The 21,423-nt window shown below is 57.1% G+C and overlaps 3 protein-coding genes across 4 annotated transcripts; all 3 read left to right on the top strand.

Annotated features, from left to right (window-relative positions):
- Positions 1–292: 292 nt before the first annotated feature.
- Positions 293–5,359, top strand: LOC135458500 (gasdermin-A3-like). Of its 2 annotated transcripts, XM_064733663.1 has the most exons (11): positions 293–385; positions 491–592; positions 1,472–1,732; positions 1,896–2,091; positions 2,329–2,494; positions 2,566–2,659; positions 3,051–3,104; positions 3,338–3,492; positions 3,684–3,954; positions 4,671–4,744; positions 4,883–5,359. In XM_064733663.1, the coding sequence occupies exons 3-11, from the start codon at positions 1,513–1,515 to the stop codon at positions 5,153–5,155; spliced, it is 1,503 nt and encodes a 500-aa protein (XP_064589733.1). In that variant the 5' UTR covers positions 293–385; positions 491–592; positions 1,472–1,512; the 3' UTR covers positions 5,156–5,359. The 2 variants fall into 2 exon arrangements, with proteins under 2 accessions (XP_064589733.1, XP_064589734.1); XM_064733664.1 differs by having other exon boundaries at positions 328–592.
- A 1,653-nt stretch (positions 5,360–7,012) lies between these two features.
- PSMD3 (proteasome 26S subunit, non-ATPase 3) lies at positions 7,013–15,111 on the top strand. Its single transcript, XM_064733662.1, has 12 exons — positions 7,013–7,276; positions 7,992–8,182; positions 9,245–9,382; positions 9,519–9,655; positions 11,360–11,550; positions 11,717–11,820; positions 13,547–13,661; positions 13,790–13,909; positions 13,989–14,092; positions 14,287–14,442; positions 14,529–14,579; positions 14,664–15,111. Exons 1-12 carry the CDS (start codon positions 7,105–7,107, stop codon positions 14,739–14,741), a joined length of 1,557 nt encoding a protein of 518 aa, XP_064589732.1. The 5' UTR covers positions 7,013–7,104; the 3' UTR covers positions 14,742–15,111.
- Positions 15,112–17,422: 2,311 nt separating this feature from the next.
- CSF3 (colony stimulating factor 3) lies at positions 17,423–19,401 on the top strand. Its single transcript, XM_064733940.1, has 5 exons — positions 17,423–17,438; positions 17,890–18,059; positions 18,364–18,471; positions 18,591–18,737; positions 19,231–19,401. The coding sequence occupies exons 1-5, from the start codon at positions 17,423–17,425 to the stop codon at positions 19,399–19,401; spliced, it is 612 nt and encodes a 203-aa protein (XP_064590010.1).
- The last annotated feature ends 2,022 nt before the right edge of the window (positions 19,402–21,423 follow it).

Raw genomic sequence — 21,423 nt, 5'->3', positions numbered from 1 at the left:
GGAATGGCTTTGTCTGAAGGGACTTTAAAGCCATCCAGTCCCACCTGCTGCCAGGGGCAGGGCACATTCCTGCCCAATCCGATCTGGGACACTTCCAGCACTGGATTTACATCTCCTAGATCTGTAGAAGTTCCAGTAACCCTGTAACAGCCTCTGCTCAATGAGTAAAAAGGAAGCGTTACGTAAGCAACGGCCGATTTGTGGAAGCGGAACACGGGCGGTGAGGATGTAAAATTGTTGAAGTGACCTCACAGCTGGGAACAGCTCCTAATAAACTGCTGGGGAATGCCAGGGCTCTTCCAGCTCAGATTGGGTCTAACACTGTTAGAGTGGGTCTAACACTGCTCCTGCCCGGGTGCTGCTTCAGGAAACCCCTGTTTGCAAGGTAAGAGAAATCAGTTTACTCTTTGCTCTGGAGTTGTGGTGGCGCGAGCTTCCTGTGCGACTCACGGCTCCTGTACTTCACAAACACTTCCACACCTGTGAGCAGAAGGGAAGCCAGAGATTTTCTCCCCAGTCCTGCTGCTCTCCAGAGGCCACATCACCTCAGCACCCCAGGGTCTGCTCTGCACACCCCCCACCCCACAAACAGGTAAGTACATTATCCCAGAGCTTTGGGAAGGGGAGACGGTTGGTGGGAGCTCTCTGTTAAGTGCTCTTGTTTAGTTTTTCTTCTCTTCTTGGAGACCTTCAAGGGAATGAGACCTGCAAGGGCTACTAAACTTGAGCATACAAGGCTATTTGTCTTTGGAACGGTTTAAATTGAAACAGGGTAGCATTAGATGGGATATTGGGAAGAAATCCCTCTGAGGATGCTGAGGCCCCAGAACAGGGTGCCCAGATAAGCTGTGGCTGCCCCATCCATGGAAGTGTCTCTAACCAGGTTGGACAGGGCTTGGAGAAGCCTGGGAGAGTGGAATGTGTACCTGGCCATGGCAGGGAGGTGAATGGGAGGAGCCTTAAGGTCCCTTCCCATCAATATCAGTCAGGATTGCCCAATTTCTCCTCCCCACCTTCTTCCCATAAAACAGCAGAAAGTTGAAACTGAAACCTTTTGATAAAAACAAGCTGTCTGAGAAAACAAACAGGGATTTCCTGCTGGCTCTCAAACACCAGCTCTCCCTCGCAGACCACCAGGGCCTGCCCAATGAGGCTGGGCTGGGTAGGTGTCTCTCTGTTTTGGGGGACATTTGTCTCCAAAATCAGCACCCTGAGGGTCTGCCAGCTGTGCTCTCTCTGCACAATCACTGAGGCTCAACAGCAAAGGGGGACAAGGCCAAACAGCCCACAGCTCATGCTGCTTCCTCTTAAAAGACTCCCTGAAACAACCCTGTGAAACTTGTGTCCTTGGACAGTGAGGGGGATTTTGAGGCATTATTTTGAAATCTTCTCAATCATTAAGTCACACTGTTACATTGTCTTCCTGTTATTTCAAGTAACTCAGCTTAGCTTGTGTTCCCTCTTTCCCAAGGCACAAATCCCCTTTGCTTCAAAACCTCAGCCACAGCCAGAATGTTTAAAAAACTCACCAAATTCATTGTAAATCAAATGGATCCGTGCAAAGAATGGGTTCCTGTTGAAAGCATCGCAGACAATGAGCACTTCAGGCCTCTCTATCTACTGAAAAAAAAAAAAAAATCAAACCGCATATTCCACCGAGCTCCCTACTACCAGCGAACAGGCTTCACACTGGATGATGTGCTGCTGCCTGGAGAAGATGGTACAAGCATAGGTAAAACCCAAATTTATCAATATGAATTTATCAAATACCATAGAAAATGTTTTTGAACCATTTGTGGCTGAACTGTACCAGTTTCCAGCTTTGTTGTGTATTATATACTTACAGTGCTAAGTCTGTGTAGTGCTGTTTAAGATAATGCATGGAATTGTTTCAGAGTCCCTCCATCAAGAGTCCAGCCAATTCACTCTCACAAAAGTCAGTGCTGACCAAGCTGATGGAGGTCTCAGCATTTCTTTTGACCCTACAAATGTGGAGCTGAAAGGAGGTGCCTCCTTGTCCAAAGAGTTTTCCATTACGCCCCAGAAGAACAGCATATCACAGGAATCACTGGAGGCACTGAGAAAAGAAAGGTAAGGAGTGACAAAGGGATCAGATATGTTCCAGTCATCTCCCTCCAGCACACACCAGGTTAACAATGAGTTTTTACAGCCAAAACTCAAGATTAAAACCTTAGGACATGAACTTCCTCTAATTAGGCCAGGTTAGACAGGAAATTAGTGACAAGTTCCCCCATACAGGTTTATCCCTCCCAGATGCCTCAGCTGCTCCTGGTGCTCCAAACCCTTCCCATCCTTTTCCTCTTTTAGGAAAATCAACATGGATCACTCCTTCATCCGACAGCTCCAGAGAACTGACATCAATCTGTACGTGGTCACTGAAACCCTCGAGGCCTCAGAGGAGGCCGTGTACAAGGAATCCACCAAGGCAGACGGGGGCTTCAAGGCCAAATTTTATGCTTCACTCTGTGCACAGGTTTGGCTTCTCCCTCCTTGCTTCCCAACACCTGCACCCAGCTGTTCTAACTGGTTGTTTTCTTTATCCAGAGCAATAGGGAGGACAAACAAAGCATAGTGATACCCAAGGGCTGCACGCTGGCCTTCAGGACCATCCCAATACTCATTAGAGATGAAGCATGGGGTAAGCAACTTCCAGAAATGACCAAGTTCTCCATTCCAGAAGAGGAAGAACGATTTATGAAGCACCTCTTGCCCTCAGAGCTACCTTCAGCTTGTCTGCAGATAGGAGGAGGCAATGTGAGAGACAGAAATCACCTGGGGGAGGTCAGATAAACCATACAAGTTCAAAGATGCTCTTTAGGGAGGGGACAGTAAAGAAAGGAAAGAAGGAAGGAAGGCTCAGATCCACATTCCAGGAGGTGCAGAGCTCCTGGTGATAAATGGCACAGAGAGCGGAGTTTTGGTGTTTCTTTTCCTTTCCTACTCAGAAGAGAAGGGCCAGGGAGGAAGCTGAGGGGGTGACCACCACTGGGAAGGCTGGTATAGAAAAGTGTTGTTTTATCCTCTTTTAGGTCTGGATTACTTCCCAGCAGAAGCTGTGAGAAGCCAAGCTTATATAGCTGATGGTAAGGAATGTATTTTACTGCTTCCACTCTCACAACATTTGGCTGCTTTGGGTAAGATGGAATCTCCCAGCATAAAGCAAACAACCAGGAGAGATGGATTTGCATCTTCCCTGACACATCACAACTGCCCAAATTCCATATCACTTCATATGAGTGTTTCAAACTCTGGGTTTAGAGCTGCCTGTGAACTCCTAGAACTCAAGTGACAAATTTGGACTCATTCTGATTTGCAGGTCCCTCAGCAGGAAAATTAGGACAAGTGATGACAGAAGTTCAATATTCCTGCCGAATTTTCCCTGAGTTATCTCCTGACCAGCTGCTCATCATCTTAAACACCATCAAAGCTGTGATGAGAGATGAGAACCTCCTTCAAGAGCTCAGCCAGAAAGTAAGTGAAGCTTTTACTGACACAATTTATAAACACAGACACATCCACACCACTCCTCCTGTCCCACAAGTCACCTGCCCTGGGCCACAACTGCCCATCCAAAATTCCCTCTCTCAGCACAGCTCCCTGCTCAGGACAAGCATGAGCCTCTGCCCTCTAATCCTGACATTTTATTTCCTTGTTCCCCACAGATGGAAGAAGTTCTTGAGGAAAATTATGGTTATGAGCCGAGAGCTGAGAGCCCACACTTAGTACTCCCCAGCGCAGTACTCCCCAGCGCCTTACTGCAACCAAGACATCATCTCCTTCAGAGGGAAAAAGTTCTTGAGAAAAATTATGGTTATAAGCTGAAAACTGAGAGCCCAGACTTAAAAGTACTCTTCAGCACCTTACAGCAATCCCCAAGACATCGTCTCCTTCAGCTGGCAGAAGGAATCACCTACATCCTTGATGCTTTGCAGGGTGAGGCTTTGGGGCTTCAGGAGGGAAGTCAAGGCAGGGATGACTCCCACTCCTGCCATTTTCTCATTCCTTCCTCTCATACTCCTCCTCCTCCTCAAGTGGAATCAATATCTGAGTCCCATGGAGGGGAGAGGAGAGAAACCCCCTCTGCACCCAGCCAGGGCTCCCTGCTCCCTCAAAGTCTGGCCACAGCTTCCTCCCAAGGGCCAGCCCACATCTCTGCTCTGCTCACCAGCAACACGACCCAGGCCAATGGCTGCAGCTGTGTCTGGGACAGCTGGGTTGGATTTTGGGAAAGGTTCCTATCCCAGAGGGGGCTCAGGCACTGAACAGACTCCCCAGACAATGCTCACAGCCCCAAGGCTGACACAGCTCCAGCAGGGCTTGGACAACACTCTCAGCACAGGGTGGGATTGTTGGGGTGTCTGTGCAGGGACAGGAGTTGCACATCAGTTATCCTTCTGGGTGCCTTCCAACTCCATAATCCATATGGGATATTGTGGGTAACACCCAGATCACTCTCACAGGGAGCCTGCACAAGTAATTTCTATTAAAACACTCAAAGAACCTTTGACCAAACAAACATTTCCTACAAGAAATTATCACCCTTCCCATCCTCTTCACTCTTTCCCATCCTGCTCACCAGTCCCAGCCCACCAGCAACCTCCATCACCTTGCTGGGAGGTTTGGGATCCAAACCCAGTTTATTTCTGCAGAGTTAACAGAGGATCAGCTGCTGCTGCTGCTGGAATCCTTGGAAAGGAAGATTGTGTCCCAACAGCTGAACCTGGTGAGAACACACATCACACTTGACTCCTTTCAAGGGGAGGCAGGGGCTATGTTAATTCTAGCAACATTTCCATAATGATGACACAAGCTGACAACTGATTGAAATTCTGATTTTTCTTTTTTTGTTGTTGCTGTGAAGGTTGAAAACCTCCTGAAACATGACTTGGATAAGGAGAAGGAGACTTTTCTTGTGAATGCCAGCATGCTCTTCTCACAGGAGGAGGACCAGATGTTAACCATTGCCCTGGTGGAGCTGAGTGGAGTGCAGTTCCAGGAAGATGGATCAGCTTTCCCTAGAGATCAACCCTTTGAGGCCATGGCTGCCCTGTTTGTGGCCCTGTATGCCCTTAATTTCCTGAGTGGTTCCAGGTCCCTGGCCCTGCCCAGGGAACTCCTCTGGGAGGTCTTGTGAAATCTCTGCTAACAAGCCCGTTTTCTCTCCCAGTATCATCCTTGTTAATAATCAAGGCTGATTTGGCTGGCAAAAGGAAATTTAAGGCAGGAAAATTCATTATGGGCACTAAAGGTTGGATGTCAAAGTGGATTTGTTTTACTGACACCTTCCTGGTCCCAGCACTGCCATAATCCCTGAGATGTTCAATGGACACATGGAGCACTTTGGAGCAATCATACTCTCGTTATCACTCTATAAATAAAGAGGATTTTTGATACATAATTGGGTGTTGTCAAAGTCAATTTCTTAATTTTGTGTGGTTTTGGTTCCACAGCACATCTGACAAGCTCAGGATGCTATAAGAAAAATACAGGCACTTAGCCCTGGGGGGAAGTCAGGAGGGTCCCTCAGACCCTGGGAGGGTCTCTGGTGGCCATGGGTTCCTTCAGCAAGGGCAGCACTGCTCACCTGAGTGGGGACTGATGGCTCTGGGAGCACCAGCAACCAGGCTCTGCCTTGCAACAGCTACGAGTGGAGCTCAGCTCCAACCTGGAACCGCCATGAGACCCTTTGGCCTCAGTCCCAGACCAGGCCCCTCACAGAACTCCCAGCTTCAACCTGGCCCCTCATGAGACCCCAGCTCCCTCCTCACTCACGGGATTCCCAATCCCAGCCCAGCCCCTCACAGGGTCCCCAAGCCCACAAGGGACCCTTTGTGGAGTGCGTGGTCCCAGACCGACCCCACATGCACCACAAGGGACCCCTCAGAGAATCCCCGATCCCAGTGCGGCCCATCATGGGGCCCCTGACACAATCCCCAATGCCAGACCAACCCCTCACTGGACCTTTCGCGGGTTCCCCCCTCACAGACAAGACCTTCACGGGACCCCCGACCTGGCCCCAGCGCGGCCCCTCACAGGATCCCTCACAGAATCCCCGATCCCAGCACGGCCCCTCATGGGACCCTTCACGGGATCCTCGATCCCAGCTCGGCCCCTCACGGGATCCTTCAGAAGATTTCCCCTCACAGACCAGCCCCTCACGGGACCCTTCACAGGATCCCCCTCACAGACAATACAGGGCAATGAAGCCCCTCACGGGACCCTTCACGGGATCCCCCCTCACAGACAATACAGGGCAATGAAGCCCCTCACGGGACCCTTCACGGGATCCCCCTCACAGACAATACAGGGCAATGAAGCCCCTCACGGGACCTTTCACGGGATGCCCCTCACAGACAAGCTTCTCACGGGACCCTTCACGGGATCCCCCTCACAGACCAGCTCCTCACGGGACCTTTCACGGGATACCCCTCACAGACAAGCTCCTCACGGGACCCTTCACGGGATCCCCCTCACAGACAAGCCCCTCACGGGACCTTTCACAGGATGCCCCTCACAGACCAGCTCCTCATGGGACCCTTCACGGGATCCCCCTCACAGACAAGCTCCTCACGGGACCCTTCATGGGATGCTCCCTCATGGACAAGCCCCTCACGGGACTCTGCACGGGATGCCCCCTCATGGACAAGCCCCTCACGGGACCCTTCATGGGATGCTCCCTCATGGACAAGCCCCACACGGGACCTCACCGAAGACTCGCTCGCGCCCCCAAAAGGCGGGAACTGCTCAGCACCCGGCGGAAACCCCCGAAAGCTCTACGGAGATTCCCGAAGGAGAGCGGCGAAACACGCCGATCGATACCGGAACCTTCCGAGAAGGCTCGACGATAACGCCCGAAAATGCGGACGAAAATCTACGAGCGAAGACGGAAACACCCGAGAGCATGACGAAACTCCACGAGCGGCCGCGACGGAACTCCCCGAGCGGTGCCCGAGCCATCCGAAAGCGCGACGGAACAACCCGAGCGAGGGCGGAAACGGGCGAGCGAAAGGCGGAAGGAGACGATCGTGTGTCGCTCGTCGCTCGGCTGGTCGCGCCTGGCGGCCCGTTGTGCAGTGTCACGCCATGAAGCAGGACGGCGCGTCCCGCCGCCGCGGCGACAAGGCCAAGGCACCCCCGGAGGGACCCCCGCCCGCGCCCCCCGACGTCGAGATGCACGAGGAGGCGGCGCCGGTGGCCCCCGAGGCGGGCGGAGAGCGGCAGCCGCAGCGGGAGCTGGACGCGATCACGCTGGAGGGTGAGGGGGGGGTGTTGTTGTAATGGGGGTGGCTGTGGGGATGGGGGGGGACTGAGGGGGGTTGGGGGTTGAAGGAGCCTGGCACAGATTGGGGGTGTTGGAGGGGGGGATTGGGGGAGGTACAGGGAGCCCTGAGGGGGTCAGGGTGGGGGTACCTGAGGGGGGCTGAGAAAAGGTGATGGAGGAGGGGAATGGTGAGATCAGTGATGGGGGCTCTGAGGGAAAGAGAAATGAGAGCTGAGTTTAGGGTAGGGGACACTTTGGGAAAGGGGAAAGGGAGAGGGGAGGTGTGTTTGGGGGGGTGTCACTATAGGGAAAGGCATTTAGGGAGGGAAATGGAGATGGGAGCTGTGTTTTCTGTGCGGGAGACAGTGGAGAAGGGTGTTTGGGGCAGTGTGTGACAGAATGGAAAGGGGAGGTTGGTTTTGGGGTCACTGAAGAATGGGGGATGGAACTGTGTTTTGGGGCGATCACTGTAGAAGGGAATTGTGAGGGTGAGGGTGTATTTTGGGGACAGACTGTGAGGGACAGGGGGGCTGCTGTGCTGGGACCCCACGGGGGTGCAGAGGGAGAAAACTCTGCAAAGGCCTCTCCACCCTCTCCAAACAGGGCAGGTGGGACACTGGGGACACCAAGGGCAGCTCAGAACAGCAGGACAGGGCGAGGGGGCAGCTCTGGGATTTGGGCTGAGGGGTGTCCCTGTGTGCCCCCACAGACATCAAGGAGCACGTGAAGCAGCTGGAGAAGGCGGTGTCGGGGAAGGAGCCGCGCTACGTCCTGAGGGCCCTGCGGGCTCTGCCCTCCACCTCGCGCCGCCTCAACCCCAACGTGCTGCACAAGGCCATCCACGGCTTCTTCACCTCCAACTGCACTGTCAGGGACTTCCTGCTGGGGTTCCTGGAGGAGGTAGGGACACCTGCTGCTCTGCCCTGCTCTGCTGACACCCCCCTACCCCCTGTAGAATTCTCTCTGGCCACAAAGAGCAGCCAAGGACTTCCCCAGGCATTTTCCTGTGAGAAAATCAGAGGAAAGAATGAGAAGCAATTCTTATCTGCACTCGCTGCACCTGTTGTTGTGCCCGTGTGGGATGTGTTATGGAGGTTGTTTACCAAAGGGGAATTTCTTGGTTAGACACTGGTGATGATGTTTAGTTTAAAGTTTTAGTTTAAAACTGGTCAGTTTAAAGAGAATGACTAGTTAAGTCAAAGCTGTATCAGACTGTCTGTAAAGGTGATGAGCTTCTTAATAAGTATAGTATAATAGAACAGAATAAAACAATTGGTCAGCCTTCTGCAATCATAAATAATGCTAATTGTTACCCAGCTGGGAGTCTGCAATAACACTGCCACAGCACAGGAAGGATGTGGAGGTGTAGGAGTGAATCCAGAGGATATTCAAAGGGATGGAGCAGCTCAGCTGTGAGGAAGGACAAGGAGAATTGGGATTGTTCAGCCTGAAGAAGAGAAGGTTTAGGGGTGAACTTATTGTGGCCTCTTCACCAGTATCTGAAGAAGCAACAGGAATGATGGAGACGGAATATTTACAAGGGCTTGGAAAAAGGGGAATGGCTTGCCACTGACAGAGGGTGGGATTAGATTGAATACTGGCCAAAAATTCTTCCCTGTGAGGGCAGTGAAGCACCAGAATGGATTTCCCAGGAAAGTTGTGGCTGTCCCATGCCTGGAAGTGTCCATGGCTGGGTTGGACAAGGCTTGGAGCAACCTCATTTAGTGGAAGGTGGCAGGGTAGGGATGAACTTGAAGGCCCCTCCAACCCAAAAAAGCCTGGAATTCCATGATTCTTTCCCTCTCCAAGGAGCCTCTGGAGCAGGGCAGTGGGGTTTGGTGACACTGGGGACGAGCAGCCCCTCTGCTCAGACAAATGTGAGCAGGGCCAGGTCCTTGCAGTCCTGGGCTGGCTGCTGTCTCCACACAGGGACAGTGATCCCCAATTTCTCTCTCCCCTCAGTCCATGGACACAGAAGCTGAGCTGCAATTCCGCCCAAGGACAGGGAAAGCAGCCTCAGCCCCTCTCCTGCCAGAGGTGGAGGCTTACCTGCAGCTGCTGCTCGTCATCTACCTGATGAACAGCAAGAGGTACCCCGAGGTGAGACCCTGAGCTGCTCCCCAGCCATCCCCTGCCTCTGCCCCTTGCTGTCCCTCATCCCTGCAGTGTTTGCTTGTTCCCCACAGCCCCTCCTGGGATCAGTCCCCCTGCTCTGACCTCCCTTGCTGTCCCTCAGGCTCAGAAGGTGTCCGATGACCTGATGCAGAAGATCAGCTCCCAGAACCGCCGGGCCCTGGACCTGGTGGTGGCCAAGTGCTACTACTACCACTCCCGCATCTACGAATTCCTCAACAAACTCGACGTGGTCCGGAGGTGGGGTGGCTGTCCCTGAGCTTGATCCCCCTCTTTTCCTCCCTCTTTTTGTGGGAAGAGCTTGATCCCCCTGTTTTCCTCCCTCTTCCTGTGAGGGACTGTCCCTGAGCTTGATCCCCTTGTTTTCCTCCCTCTTTTTATGGTGGGCTGTCCTAGATTTGATCCCCCCTGTTTTCCTCTCTCTTCCTGTGTGAAGAGCTTCATCCCCGTTTTCCTCTCTCTTCCTGTGGGGGGCTGTCCCTGAGCTTGATCCCCCTCTTTTCCTCCCTCTTCCTATGGGACGAGATCCCAAACTAAACTCGAGAGCCCTCTGTCCCCTCCCAGACACCCTCTTATAAATCCCTGCATGTCTGTACTGTGGGAGGGGGCGCAGGGGGTTCCCTAGGCTCACACCCCCTGACCACCTGCACTTGTGGTGGGACCCCCTCCCCAATAAAACATCCTTCAAAGGATCCCTGTGCTTGATCCCGCTGTTTTCCTTCCTCTTTTTGTGGGAAGAGCTTGATCCTCCTGTTTTCCTCCCTCTTTTTGTGGAGGGCTGTCCCTGATTTGATGCTCCTGTTTTCCTCCCTCTTTTTGTGGGGGGCTGTCCCTGAGCTTGATCCCCTCGTTTTCCTCCCTCTTTTTGTGGGAAGAGTTTGATCCCCCTGTTTTCCTCCCTCTTTTGTGGAGGGCTTTCCCTGAGCTTGATCCCCTTGTTTTCCTCCCTCTTTTTATGGAGGGCTGTCCTAGATTTGATCCCCCCTGTTTTCCTCTCTCTTCCTGTGTGAAGAGCTTCATCCCTGTTTTCCTCTCTCTTCCTGTGGGGGCTGTCCCTGAGTTTGATCTCCCTCTTTTCCTCCCTCTTCCTATGGGAGGAGATCCCAAACTAAACTCGAGAGCCCTCTGTCCCCTCCCAGACACCCTCTTATAAATCCCTGCATGTCTGTACTGTGGGACGGGGCACAGGGGGTTCCCTAGGCCCACACCCCCTGACCACCTGCACTTGTGGTGGGACCCCCTCCCCAATAAAACATCCTTAAGAGGATCCCTGACCTTGATCCCGCTGTTTTCCTCCCTCTTTCTGTGGGAAGAGTTTGATTCCCCTGTTTTCCTCCCTCTTCCTTTGAGGGGCTGTCCCTGATTTGATCCCCCTGTTTTCCTCCCTCTTTTTGTGGGAAGAGCTTGATCCCCTTGTTTTCCTCCCTCTTTTTGTGGGAAGAGCTTGATCCCCTTGTTTTCCTCCCTCTTTTTATGGGAAGAGCTTGATCCCCTTGTTTTCCTCCCTCTTTTTGTGGGAAGAGCTTGATCCCCTTGTTTTCCTCCCTCTTTTTGTGGGAAGAGCTTGATCCCCTTGTTTTCCTCCCTCTTTTTGTGGGGGGCTGTCCCTGATTTGATCCCCCTGTTTTCCTCCCTCTTTTTGTGGAGGGCTGTCCCTGATTTGATGCTCCTGTTTTCCTCCCTCTTTTTGTGGGGGGCTGTCCCTGATTTGATCCCCCTGTTTTCCTCCCTCTTTTTGTGGGGGGCTGTCCCTGATTTGATGCCCCTGTTTTCCTCCCTCTTTTTGTGGGAAGAGCTTGATCCCCCTGTTTTCCTCCCTCTTTTTGTGGGGGGCTGTCCCTGATTTGATGCCCCTGTTTTCCTCCCTCTTTTTGTGGGGGGCTGTCCCTGATTTGATCCCCCTGTTCTCCTCCCTGTTCCCTGACTCCCTGTCCCACCCCACAGCTTCCTGCACGCCCGGCTCCGCACGGCCACGCTGCGCCACGACGCCGACGGCCAGGCCACGCTCCTGAACCTGCTCCTGAGGAATTACCTCCACTACAACCTCTACGACCAGGCTGAAAAACTCGTCTCCAAATCCGTGTTCCCCGAGCAGGCCAACAACAACGAGTGGGCTCGGTACCTGTACTACACAGGTGAGCGGGGCTCGGCGCCTGCCCTGCCTCCCGGCACCTCCGGTTCCTCAGAGAACCCCTTTGATCAGCTGGAGGTGGGGCTTCCAGGCAGGATTTGGAGCCCCATCCGTGTAGGTCAGGTTGGATTCACTGGGTGGCTTTCCCCACCCGCCCCGTGTGGGCGCAGGGCGGATCAAGGCCATCCAGCTGGAGTACTCGGAGGCGCGGCGCACCATGACCAACGCCCTGCGCAAGGCCCCGCAGCACACGGCCGTGGGCTTCAAGCAGACGGTGAGTGAGGAGGGGGCAGGAGCTGCCTGGCTTGGGGCTGAGACCCCTCGGGGTTGGGATCTCACAGGGGTTGGTTATGGGACCTTTTGGGATGTCAGGCGCCATGGAATTTGGGTTGGGAGCTCCCAGGTTTGGGACCTTCTGGGATGTCAGACCCCATGGAATTTGGTTTGGGAACTACCAGGTTTGGGAGCTCCCAGGTTTGGGACCTTCTGGGATGTCAGACCCCATGGAATTTGGGTTGGGAGCTCCCAGGGTTGGGACTCCTCAGGGTTGGGATCTCACAGGGCTTGGATGTGGGACCTTCTGGGCTGTCAGGCTCCATGGAATTTGGGTTGGGAGCTACCAGGTTTGGGATCTCACAGGGCTTGGATGTGGGACCTGGGATGTCAGGGGCCATGGAATTTGGGTTGGGAGCTCCCAGGTTTGGGACCTTCTGGGATGTCAGAGCCCATGGAATTTGGTTTGGGAGCTCCCAGGTTTGGGACCTTCTGGGATGTCAGACCCCGTGGAATTTGGTTTGGGAGCTCCCAGGTTTGGGACCTTGTGGGCTGTCAGACCCCATGGAATTTCGGTTGGGAGTTCCCAGGTTTGGGAGCTCCCAGGTTTGGGAGCTCCCAGGTTTGGGACCTTCTGGGATGTCAGAGCCCGTGGAATTTGGGTTGGGAACTACCAGGTTTGGGACCTTCTGGGATGTCAGATCCCATGGAATTTGGTTTGGGAGCTCCCAGGTTTGGGATCTTCTGGGCTGTCAGGGGCCATGGAATTTGGGTTGGGAGCTCCCAGGTTTGGGACCTTCTGGGATGTCAGACCCCATGGAATTTGGTTTGGGATCTCACAGGGCTTGGATGTGGGACGTGGGCTGTCAGGGGCCATGGAATTTGGGTTGGGAACTCCCAGGTTTGGGACTCCTCAGGGTTGGGATCTCACAGGGGTTGGATGTGGGACCTTCTGGGATGTCATACTCCATGGAATTTGGTTTGGGAACTCCCAGGTTTGGGACCTTCTGGGATGTCAGACCCCATGGAATTTGGTTTGGGAACTACCAGGTTTGGGAGCTCCCAGGTTTGGGACCTTCTGGGATGTCAGACCCCGTGGAATTTGGTTTGGGAGCTCCCAGGTTTGGGATCTCACAGGGCTTGGATGTGGGACCTGGGATGTCAGGGGCCATGGAATTTGGGTTGGGAACTCCCAGGTTTGGGACTCCTCAGGGTTGGGATCTCACAGGGGTTGGATGTGGGACCTTCTGGGATGTCAGGCTCCATGGAGTTTAGTTTGGGATCTCCCAGGTTTGGGACCTCCTTGGATGTCAGATCCCTTGGGATTTGGGCCTTCCCAGGGTCAGGTCCAGGGCTCCCCAGGGTTGGGCTCCACGGGGACAGCTCTGGGATCTTCCAGGCCTGGCACCTTCCAGGATGAGATCTGGGAGCCCCCAGGGTTGGGCTCTGCAGGGACAGGTGTGGGATCTCCCAGGGTCAGGCCCCATGGGGACAGGTTTGGGATTTCCCAGGGTGTTGGGCCCTGCAGGGATGTCAGATGCAGCATCTCCTATGTTTGGAACTTCCCAGGGACAAATCTGTGACCTTCCAGGCCCCACAGGGACAGGAACGGGTTTGGGATCTCCTGGAGTCTTGTGCCCCACGGGGATGGGTGCAAGACCTCTTGGAGTGCACAGGGACAGTTTGAGGCTCCATGGGGACTCACTCAGAGTCTTGCTGTGCCCCAGGTGCACAAGCTGCTCATCGTGGTGGAGCTGCTCCTCGGGGAGATCCCGGACAGGCTCCAGTTCCGGCAGCCCTCGCTCAAGCGCTCGCTCATGCCCTACTTCCTGCTGACCCAGGGTATGGCTGCCCACCCCTGTCCGTCTGTCCTTCCTGCAGGGTCAGGGGATCATGGAATATCCTCAGTGGGAAGGGACCCAGTGGGAATTCCCTTTCTCCTTCCCCCATTCCCACCTTCTTCCCTCCAGCCGTCAGGACAGGGAACCTGGCCAAGTTCAACCAAGTCCTTGACCAGTTTGGGGACAAGTTCCAGGCTGATGGCACCTACACCCTGATCATTCGGCTGAGGCACAACGTCATCAAGACAGGTAGGAGGGGAGGGTGTTTGGGGACCCCCAGCAGGCTGGGCAGGCCTGGGGGGCTGCATCCCCTTCCCTTGTCCTGCAGGTGTCCGCATGATCAGCCTCTCCTACTCGCGCATCTCCCTGGCTGACATTGCCCAGAAGCTGCAGCTGGACAGCCCCGAGGACGCCGAGTTCATCGTTGCCAAGGTACCAGCACAGGGAATCCCATCCCTGTGGGATGTGCCCACAGCGCCCCCACCCTGCCCCGTTCCCCACACCCCTCCCTGCAGCACCGCCGGGTTTGGGTGGAGGCTCCTCCAGGGAGAGCTGGGGGACGCTCAGGGGACTCTGTGTGAGCCCTTGGGGACACCCCATGCCCTGCCCCGTGCCCGGGCTCGCAGGCCATCCGGGACGGCGTGATCGAGGCCAGCATCAACCACGAGAAGGGCTACGTGCAGTCCAAGGAGATGATCGACATCTACTCCACGCGGGAGCCCCAGCTGGCCTTCCACCAGCGCATCTCCTTCTGCCTCGACATCCACAACATGTCCGTGAAGGTGAGCACAGCCTGGCCCTGGTGGGGACAGCAGGACGTGGCTCAGGGCTGGCTCAGCTCTGAGCTGCTCCTCTTCTTTTTCTCCAGGCCATGAGGTTCCCACCCAAATCGTACAACAAGGACTTGGAATCTGCAGAGGTGAGATCTCTGCGGCCACCACGGCCACGGGAAGGATGTGGCTCCTGTCCCCATCTGCCACCAATCTCAGCCTTTGCTTTCCAGGAGCGCCGGGAGCGTGAGCAGCAGGACCTGGAGTTTGCCAAGGAGATGGCAGAGGACGATGACGATGGTTTCCCGTGACCCTGGGCCCTGGCTGTGCTTTTTTATTTGTCCCTTGGACAGATGGTGGCTGAGCAGGGCCCTCCGTCCCCCCCAGACCCCCTTTTATAAATCCCTGCATGTCTGTACTGTGGGAGGGGACACAGGGGGTTCCCTGGGCCCACACCCCCTGACCACCTGCACTTGTGGTGGGACCCCCTCCCCAATAAAACATCCTTCAAAGGATCCCTGTGGTGACATCGGAGCCGATGCTGGGGGGCAGCGAGGGGAGCGGGGCTGGAGGGAGCAGGAGTGGGGTCTCCACTGGTGCCCTCCCAGCTCCCACAACGGGGTCATACTTTGTTAAAACTTCAATTATGACTTTTAAAATAAAAGATGGAAAAACACCAGCCCTGGTGGCTCCTGCTGTGGGTTTGTTGGGATGGGGAAGGGGCATGGGGCTGGCTTGGGGTCTCTGCTCTCTCTCCCTGGGGTGAGGCACCAGAGATGGGACTGGAGCTGGGTCAGGCCATCCTGGGGGACTGGAGCTTTGTCTCAGTGGTGCTGGGAGTGGTCCCAGCAGCTCCAGGATGGTATCCCAGGAGGATTACACTGAAAAAGGCACAGAGCCCCCCACAACACCAGCCCTGGGGGTTGATGGGGACACAGGGGACATGCAGCCACTCCAGGTGGCTCCCATCAGCATCTGGGATGAGTTCTCTGAGAAAATCTGGGAATCTCCCAGCCCCGCCCATGCCGGGATGGCAGCCAGGGCTGCAGGTCAAGAGCGGGGCTGTCCCAGCCCATTCCCGCTCTGGGGGAGACCAGAGAAGGCAAGAGCCCAGCCAGGGGGGCTGGCACTGGGGACACAGGGACATCCCAGGAGCTGGCAGATGCCAGGAAGGGGCTGAGGGTGCCCAGGTTGGGCCCCAGGAAGAGGAAGGGTGGCCATGAGGCTGAAACAGAGGGTTCCAGCAGGGTGGGTTCTTGGAACAGTCCCTGGACCGAGCTCCAGCCCCATGGTGGGGGGTGGGGGGGTTTGCTGGGCCATCTCCTCCCCCCAACACCCCCCCAGTTTCATATCTGAAACCACTTCCTTCCCTGGAAAGCTGACAGGGCCTTTGGGCACTGATTCAACCCCCCCACGCTGCCAGCACAATTCCTGAAAGCGCCAACCTGCTGAGAGGGCAGATCCTCATCCTCTGGGCTGGTCCTGTGGGTGCCCGGACTGAGGGGACCACCCTGAGCCCCTCAATGGCCACCAGGGTGGGGACAGGCAGAGCTGGGGGGGCTGTTTCTCCCAAAAATCCCATTAACAGACTGCTGACAAGGTCCTCTCACACACCCAGAGGGCAGAACGTTTAGTGCTGCCAGGTTCCAAGGGAGGTCAGCAGTAATTTTTAGAGTTCACACCTGGCTGTGCCAGGAAGGCTCTGCTTGGTACCCATGGATTGGCTGCAGCTGATGGGGGTTTATTTCCCAGCTGGAGGCAGAAACTTCCAGGACTTCCAGCTTCTGGGAGTGGTGCTGTGGCTGTACCCCACAAACTGTACCCCACTAACTGTACCCCACAAATTACCCCGCTGGGTGCGTGGCCCATCCCAGTGCCCACCAGCATCTGCAACTTGCAGAAACCAGGTTCCCTGTCCCCATCCGTGTCCCCACCCCTATCCCTGTCCCCACAGCCCCCAGCAGGGCAGCGATGGGGCCCAGCCGGGGGTCAGGGGTGCAGGATGAGCCTCCCCAGCCCAGTCCTGCTCTGGGCTCACCCCGGCCGGGGTTGTGAGGGGAGCAGGCGCCTCCCGTGCCCCGGGCAGCCCGTGCCGAGCCCGAGCCGGCCAGCTGGCACCCGGCCAGCAGATCCTGGAAGGACTTGCGGGAACCGGCACGAGCCAAAATTCCCTCGTACACGCAACGGGGCCGGGAGCAGCCAGCCCGTGCCAAGGGCTGCCCTGGAAGCCTCTTCCCCGCAGGGTCAGAGGGGGGTTTGGCCCCTCGCGGGTGGGGTCAGCCCGATGGGGCCGGTGCTTGGCGCTGCACTGGGCACAACCCGGCCCCACAGCCCCAGCAGGGCAGGATCTGGCCCTGTGGTGCTGCCCCGGGCAGCCACAGCCCTGGGCACCTGCCTGGGTCGGGTCTCACTGCAGTTGGTGCCACCACCGTGAAGGTCACACCCCCAGCACCCACCCTGGTGTGTGGGGCAGCTGCCAGGGGGTGCTGCCCGCCTGGCTGGGGATGGGGACAACCCCAGAGTGACAGCGGCAGCGAGAAGCCACCATCCCCTTGGCCGGCTGCCTGCGAGTGACCCTGTGAGTGACCCCGCACATGACCCTGCTGTGCTGAGCTCTGGCACACCTGGCCAGCGTGGTGGGAACGCGGCGAGCAGGTTAATGAGTCACCGAGGCACCTCCTGCCCGTCCCGGCACCCGCCCCACTGCCCGGGCACCACCGGGGGCTGCAGCCACACCGAGGGGCACCGCTGCCCACCGGCCCCGGAAAGCCCGGGCTGAGGCCGCGGCCGAGCACCCGGTCCGGGAGATTTGCATGCTGTGATTAAGGCAGTGAAGCAATCGCGCTGTTGCCTCATCGGTGAGAATCCCGGAGACCCATGCGCTATAAATGCCACCCGATCAATGAACAGCCCGGCAGGAGCGAGAGGAGCCGGGCCGGGCTGGGCAGGGCCGCGCTGCACAGAGGAGGAGACACCGAGCCGGGCACCCACCATGTGCTTCCTCACCCGTGAGTAGCCACGCAGCACCCCCATCTCCCACTGCCCCCATTGCACCCGCTTCCCCTGCTGCTCCTGTTACACCCAAACCACCCCTAAAACCCATTTTGCCCACAGCACCCACTGCCCCTACAACCACAGCACCCAGTGCTCCCAGTGCCCCCAAACCACCCCTAAAACCCACTTTGCCCATAGGATCCACTGCCCCCAGAGCACCCAAAGCACCCCTAAACCCACCCTACCTGTAGCACCTGTTGCACCCACACATCCAGAGCCCCCTGCTGCTGCCCTTGGCACTGGGGGCACTGGGAGCACTGGTGTCTCTCCCCTTTTGGGGTCTCTGCCCTGTCCCCAGGCCACGCTGCTGCTGCCACCATCCCCAGGGTGGTCCTGGTTGCTGAGCCCATCCTGGCTGTGGGGTCGGGGCTCCATGGGGTGGGCGCTGAGCTGCTGTCCCCACAGGTGGGCTGGCACTGCTGCTGGCTGTGCTGCTGTGGGCGCCGTGGTGGGCGCTGCACGGGGCACCGCTGACCGAGCTCTCAGGGGACCAGGACTTCCAGCTCTTCCTGCAGAGGAACCTCGAGTTCACCCGCAAGATCCGCGGGGACGTGGCTGCGCTGCAGCGCCTGGTGGTGAGTCCCACACGCTGCCGAGGGGGGATGGCAGCCACTGCGAGGTCACAGATAAGGTGACCCCCTCCCTGCCCTTATCAATACCAGGAGCCAGCAGTGTCCCCTGCACTGCCCAAGGCTCAGCCCCGGGGTGTTGGGGCACCCACCGGGGACATGTGGTGACCCTCCTGGGTACACAACAGCCACACCTCCATCCCCATGGCACCGGCTCCACTCCAGGGTCCCACAGCTCTGGGATGGGATGTTGGGGGTGCTGGGTGTGTTGGGGTCCTCTGGTATCCTCACCTTGTCCCCTTTGTCACAGTGTGACACCCTCCAGCTGTGCAAGGAGGACGAGCTGCTGCTGGTGCGGCAGGACCTGGACATCGCGCAGGCGCCGCTGGAGCAGTGTCACAAACGCACCTTCCAGGCAGTGAGTGCGGGCAGCCCACCCCTGCCACGAGCTGCTCATGGCTCAGGCCACCCCAGAGCCTCCGTGTCTTGGTGGCCAGGCCATGCCCAGCCCCACTGACCACGCCATGCCCACCACAGGAGACCTGCTTCAGCCAGATCCGTGCCGGCCTCCGCGTCTACCACGGCTCTCTGGCCACCATCCGTGCCCTGCTGCCCGGCCACGCTGGGCTGGTGGACACCCTGCAGCTGGACATGGCCAACCTGTCCTCCAACATCCAGCAGCAGGTGAGGGGGCAAAGGGGGGACTTTGTGGGGACAGGTGGGTAAAACAGGGGCTGCATCCCAAAGAAGGGGTGGGAATGGTGGGGGCTGTATCCCAAGAGATGGGTGGGCATGGTGGGGGCTGCATTCATAAGGATGGGTGGGCATGGCAGGGGTTGTACTCACAGGATTTGGTGGGCAGGGTGGGAGCTGTATCCCAAGAGATGGGTGGGCATGGTAGGGGCTGCATTCACATGGCAGGGGCTGCATTCACAGGGATGGGTGGGCATGGCAGGGGCTGTATCCCAAGAAATGGGTGGGCATGGTAGGGGTTGTATTCACAGGGATGGGTGGGCACAGTGGGAGCTGTATCCCAAGAAATGGGTGGGCATGGTAGGGGTTGTATTCACAGGGATGGGTGGGCACGGTGGGATTTGCATGCCCACGAAGGGCACACTGGGGCAGGGGGGGCATCTCCAAGCCTGGAGCTGATGCCTCTGCCTCTGCCTGGCTGCAGATGGAGGACCTGGGCCTGGCCACGGTGACGTACCCCACAGAGAACCAGGACCCCGTGCCCACCTTCTCCTCCCAATTCCACCACCAAGTCGGCGGCTTCTTCATCCTGGCCAACTTCCAGCGGTTCCTGGAGACGGCGTACCGGGCACTGCGGCACCTCGCCAGCCTCTGACCCCTGCCTGTGGATGTCCCACCTGAGGGACATCCCGGGAGCACCCCATTTCCTGCTTATTTAATATTTATGGCTATTTAATATTTATCTGTCTGGGGATGCTCCCCCTGCCAGGGGATCCCGCGGTGGATCCGTGCACAGGTCCCTGTGCAGCATCACCCTTGTTTAATATTTAAACACAAGCGTATCTCTGCTACGAGGTTCTGGAGCTGGGCTGAGCCCCCACAGCTGCTGCTGGCACTGCCTGTGCCTCAGTTTCCCCATGGCTCGCACTGCTGGGGCTGCTGCATCATCCCAGGGGAAAACATCCCAGGATGAGGATGCTCCAGAGCAGCATCTCCCTGCCTGGGCTGCAGCCTGCAGGGACACATCTGATGGGTGTTATTTTCTAGTAATTAATATTTATTAGCCATTAAGGAGGGAGGGGAGGGAAGATGCAGCAGCCTCACCAGGATGAGGCTTTTCTGGGGAGCCCCAGCACTTTGGGGAGCTGCATCTCTGCTCTGTCCCCCTTCCCTGCTAAACTCAGAGTACTTATTACAGTTTTAACTTATTTGTGTCCATCCCTGGCCGGAAGGAGCCACTTGGACACATTCCCATCCTCCTGAGCCTGACGCAGCCCCAGTCCCGTGGTTGTGTGGGAGCTCTGGGCGTGGGGAGTTTTGTACTGTATTTATTGCTGCAGCTGGGTGAGCCCCAAGAAACACCCGCTTTTTTCTATGTGATAAAAATGGAAATAAACTCTATTTTTGCACTCTCTCTGTCTCTCTCTGTTCCTCTGTCTCCTGCTCGCGTGGGAGGGAGGCAGAGTGGCCAGGCTGTGGGGACACGGGGACAGAGACAGGAGGGATGAGGGAATGGCACTTTGGGGCAGGCTGTGGTGCTGGTGCCAGCTCACAAAGATGAAATGCAGCCCCCCCAGTGCCCCCACCCCACAGCCTGAGCCCGCTGAGGGTCAGGAGATGCTGTGGGGTGGCCACTTCCTCCCACACCCCGCAGGGCTGCTTGGGCAAGAGCCGATTCCTAGAAAGCTCTGGAAGCCACCCACGCCTGCCCAGGGCACCAGCACCGTGCCCAGAGCTGGTTTGTGGGCTCATCCTGGGGCTGGTGGCACTGGGGGTCCCCAACCGCCCTTGTGCTGCTGCTGTGACACAGAGAATCTGCCCAGGGATGTGCCAGGAGCCCTCCCAGTGCCCAGGGATGTGCCATGGTGGGAGGAGGCTTTCAGCAGTGAGGAAGGCAGAGTGGATGGACAATGTGGATGAGCAATGTCAGGGGAGCCCTGGGCATCTCCCTTGCCCTAGAAAGCCCCTAAGGGCACCCCCAGCCTCGCCCCAATGGGTGTTTGCCCACCCTGGGCTGTCCCAGCTTCACCAGCCCCCTTTCCTGCCATGGCATTGGGGGGCCCCAACCAGCCTTGTGCTGCTGCTGTGACAGAGAGAATCTGCCCAGGGATGTGCCAGGAGCCCTCCCAGAGCCCAGGGATGTGCCATGTGGTGGGAGGAGGCTTTCAGCAGTGAGGAAGAGTGGATGGACAAAAGGGGCACCCCCAATGTGAATGAGCAATGTCAGGAGAGCCCTGGGCATCTCCCTTGCCCTAGAAAGCCCCTCAGGGCACTCCCAGCCTCTCCCCAATGGGTGTTTGCCCACTCTGGGCTGTCCCAGCTTCACCAGCCCCCATTTCCTGCCACTGGGCCCACGCTGACATCCCATGACCAGCAGCATCCCTCACACACCACACTCAATCCTTACCCCAGCATCCCTCACCACACTCAATCCTTACCCCGGCATCCCTCACCACACAGCGACACAGCCCAGTGCTGGGGGGTGCCAGGGCTCCCAGTTCCTGCCCCCCAACTTCCAGCCCTGGATCCCCAACTGCCAGGGGGAAGCCCTCACCCTCGGGGTGGGCACTTCCCTCCCTCCTGCCCCGCTTACAGAAATCCCCCTTCTCCTGCTCCAGCCCCTTCCTGGAAGGGGAAGCGCCGGTGCCAACGCCAGGCACGGAGCTGCCTCGGCAAA

This window comes from Zonotrichia leucophrys, chromosome 27 (assembly GCF_028769735.1).
Source record: "Zonotrichia leucophrys gambelii isolate GWCS_2022_RI chromosome 27, RI_Zleu_2.0, whole genome shotgun sequence".
In the NCBI taxonomy this organism is placed as follows: Eukaryota; Metazoa; Chordata; class Aves; order Passeriformes; family Passerellidae; genus Zonotrichia; species Zonotrichia leucophrys.
The sequence above is the reverse complement of the archived record's forward strand: the minus strand, read 5'-3'. Positions and strand labels throughout refer to the sequence as shown.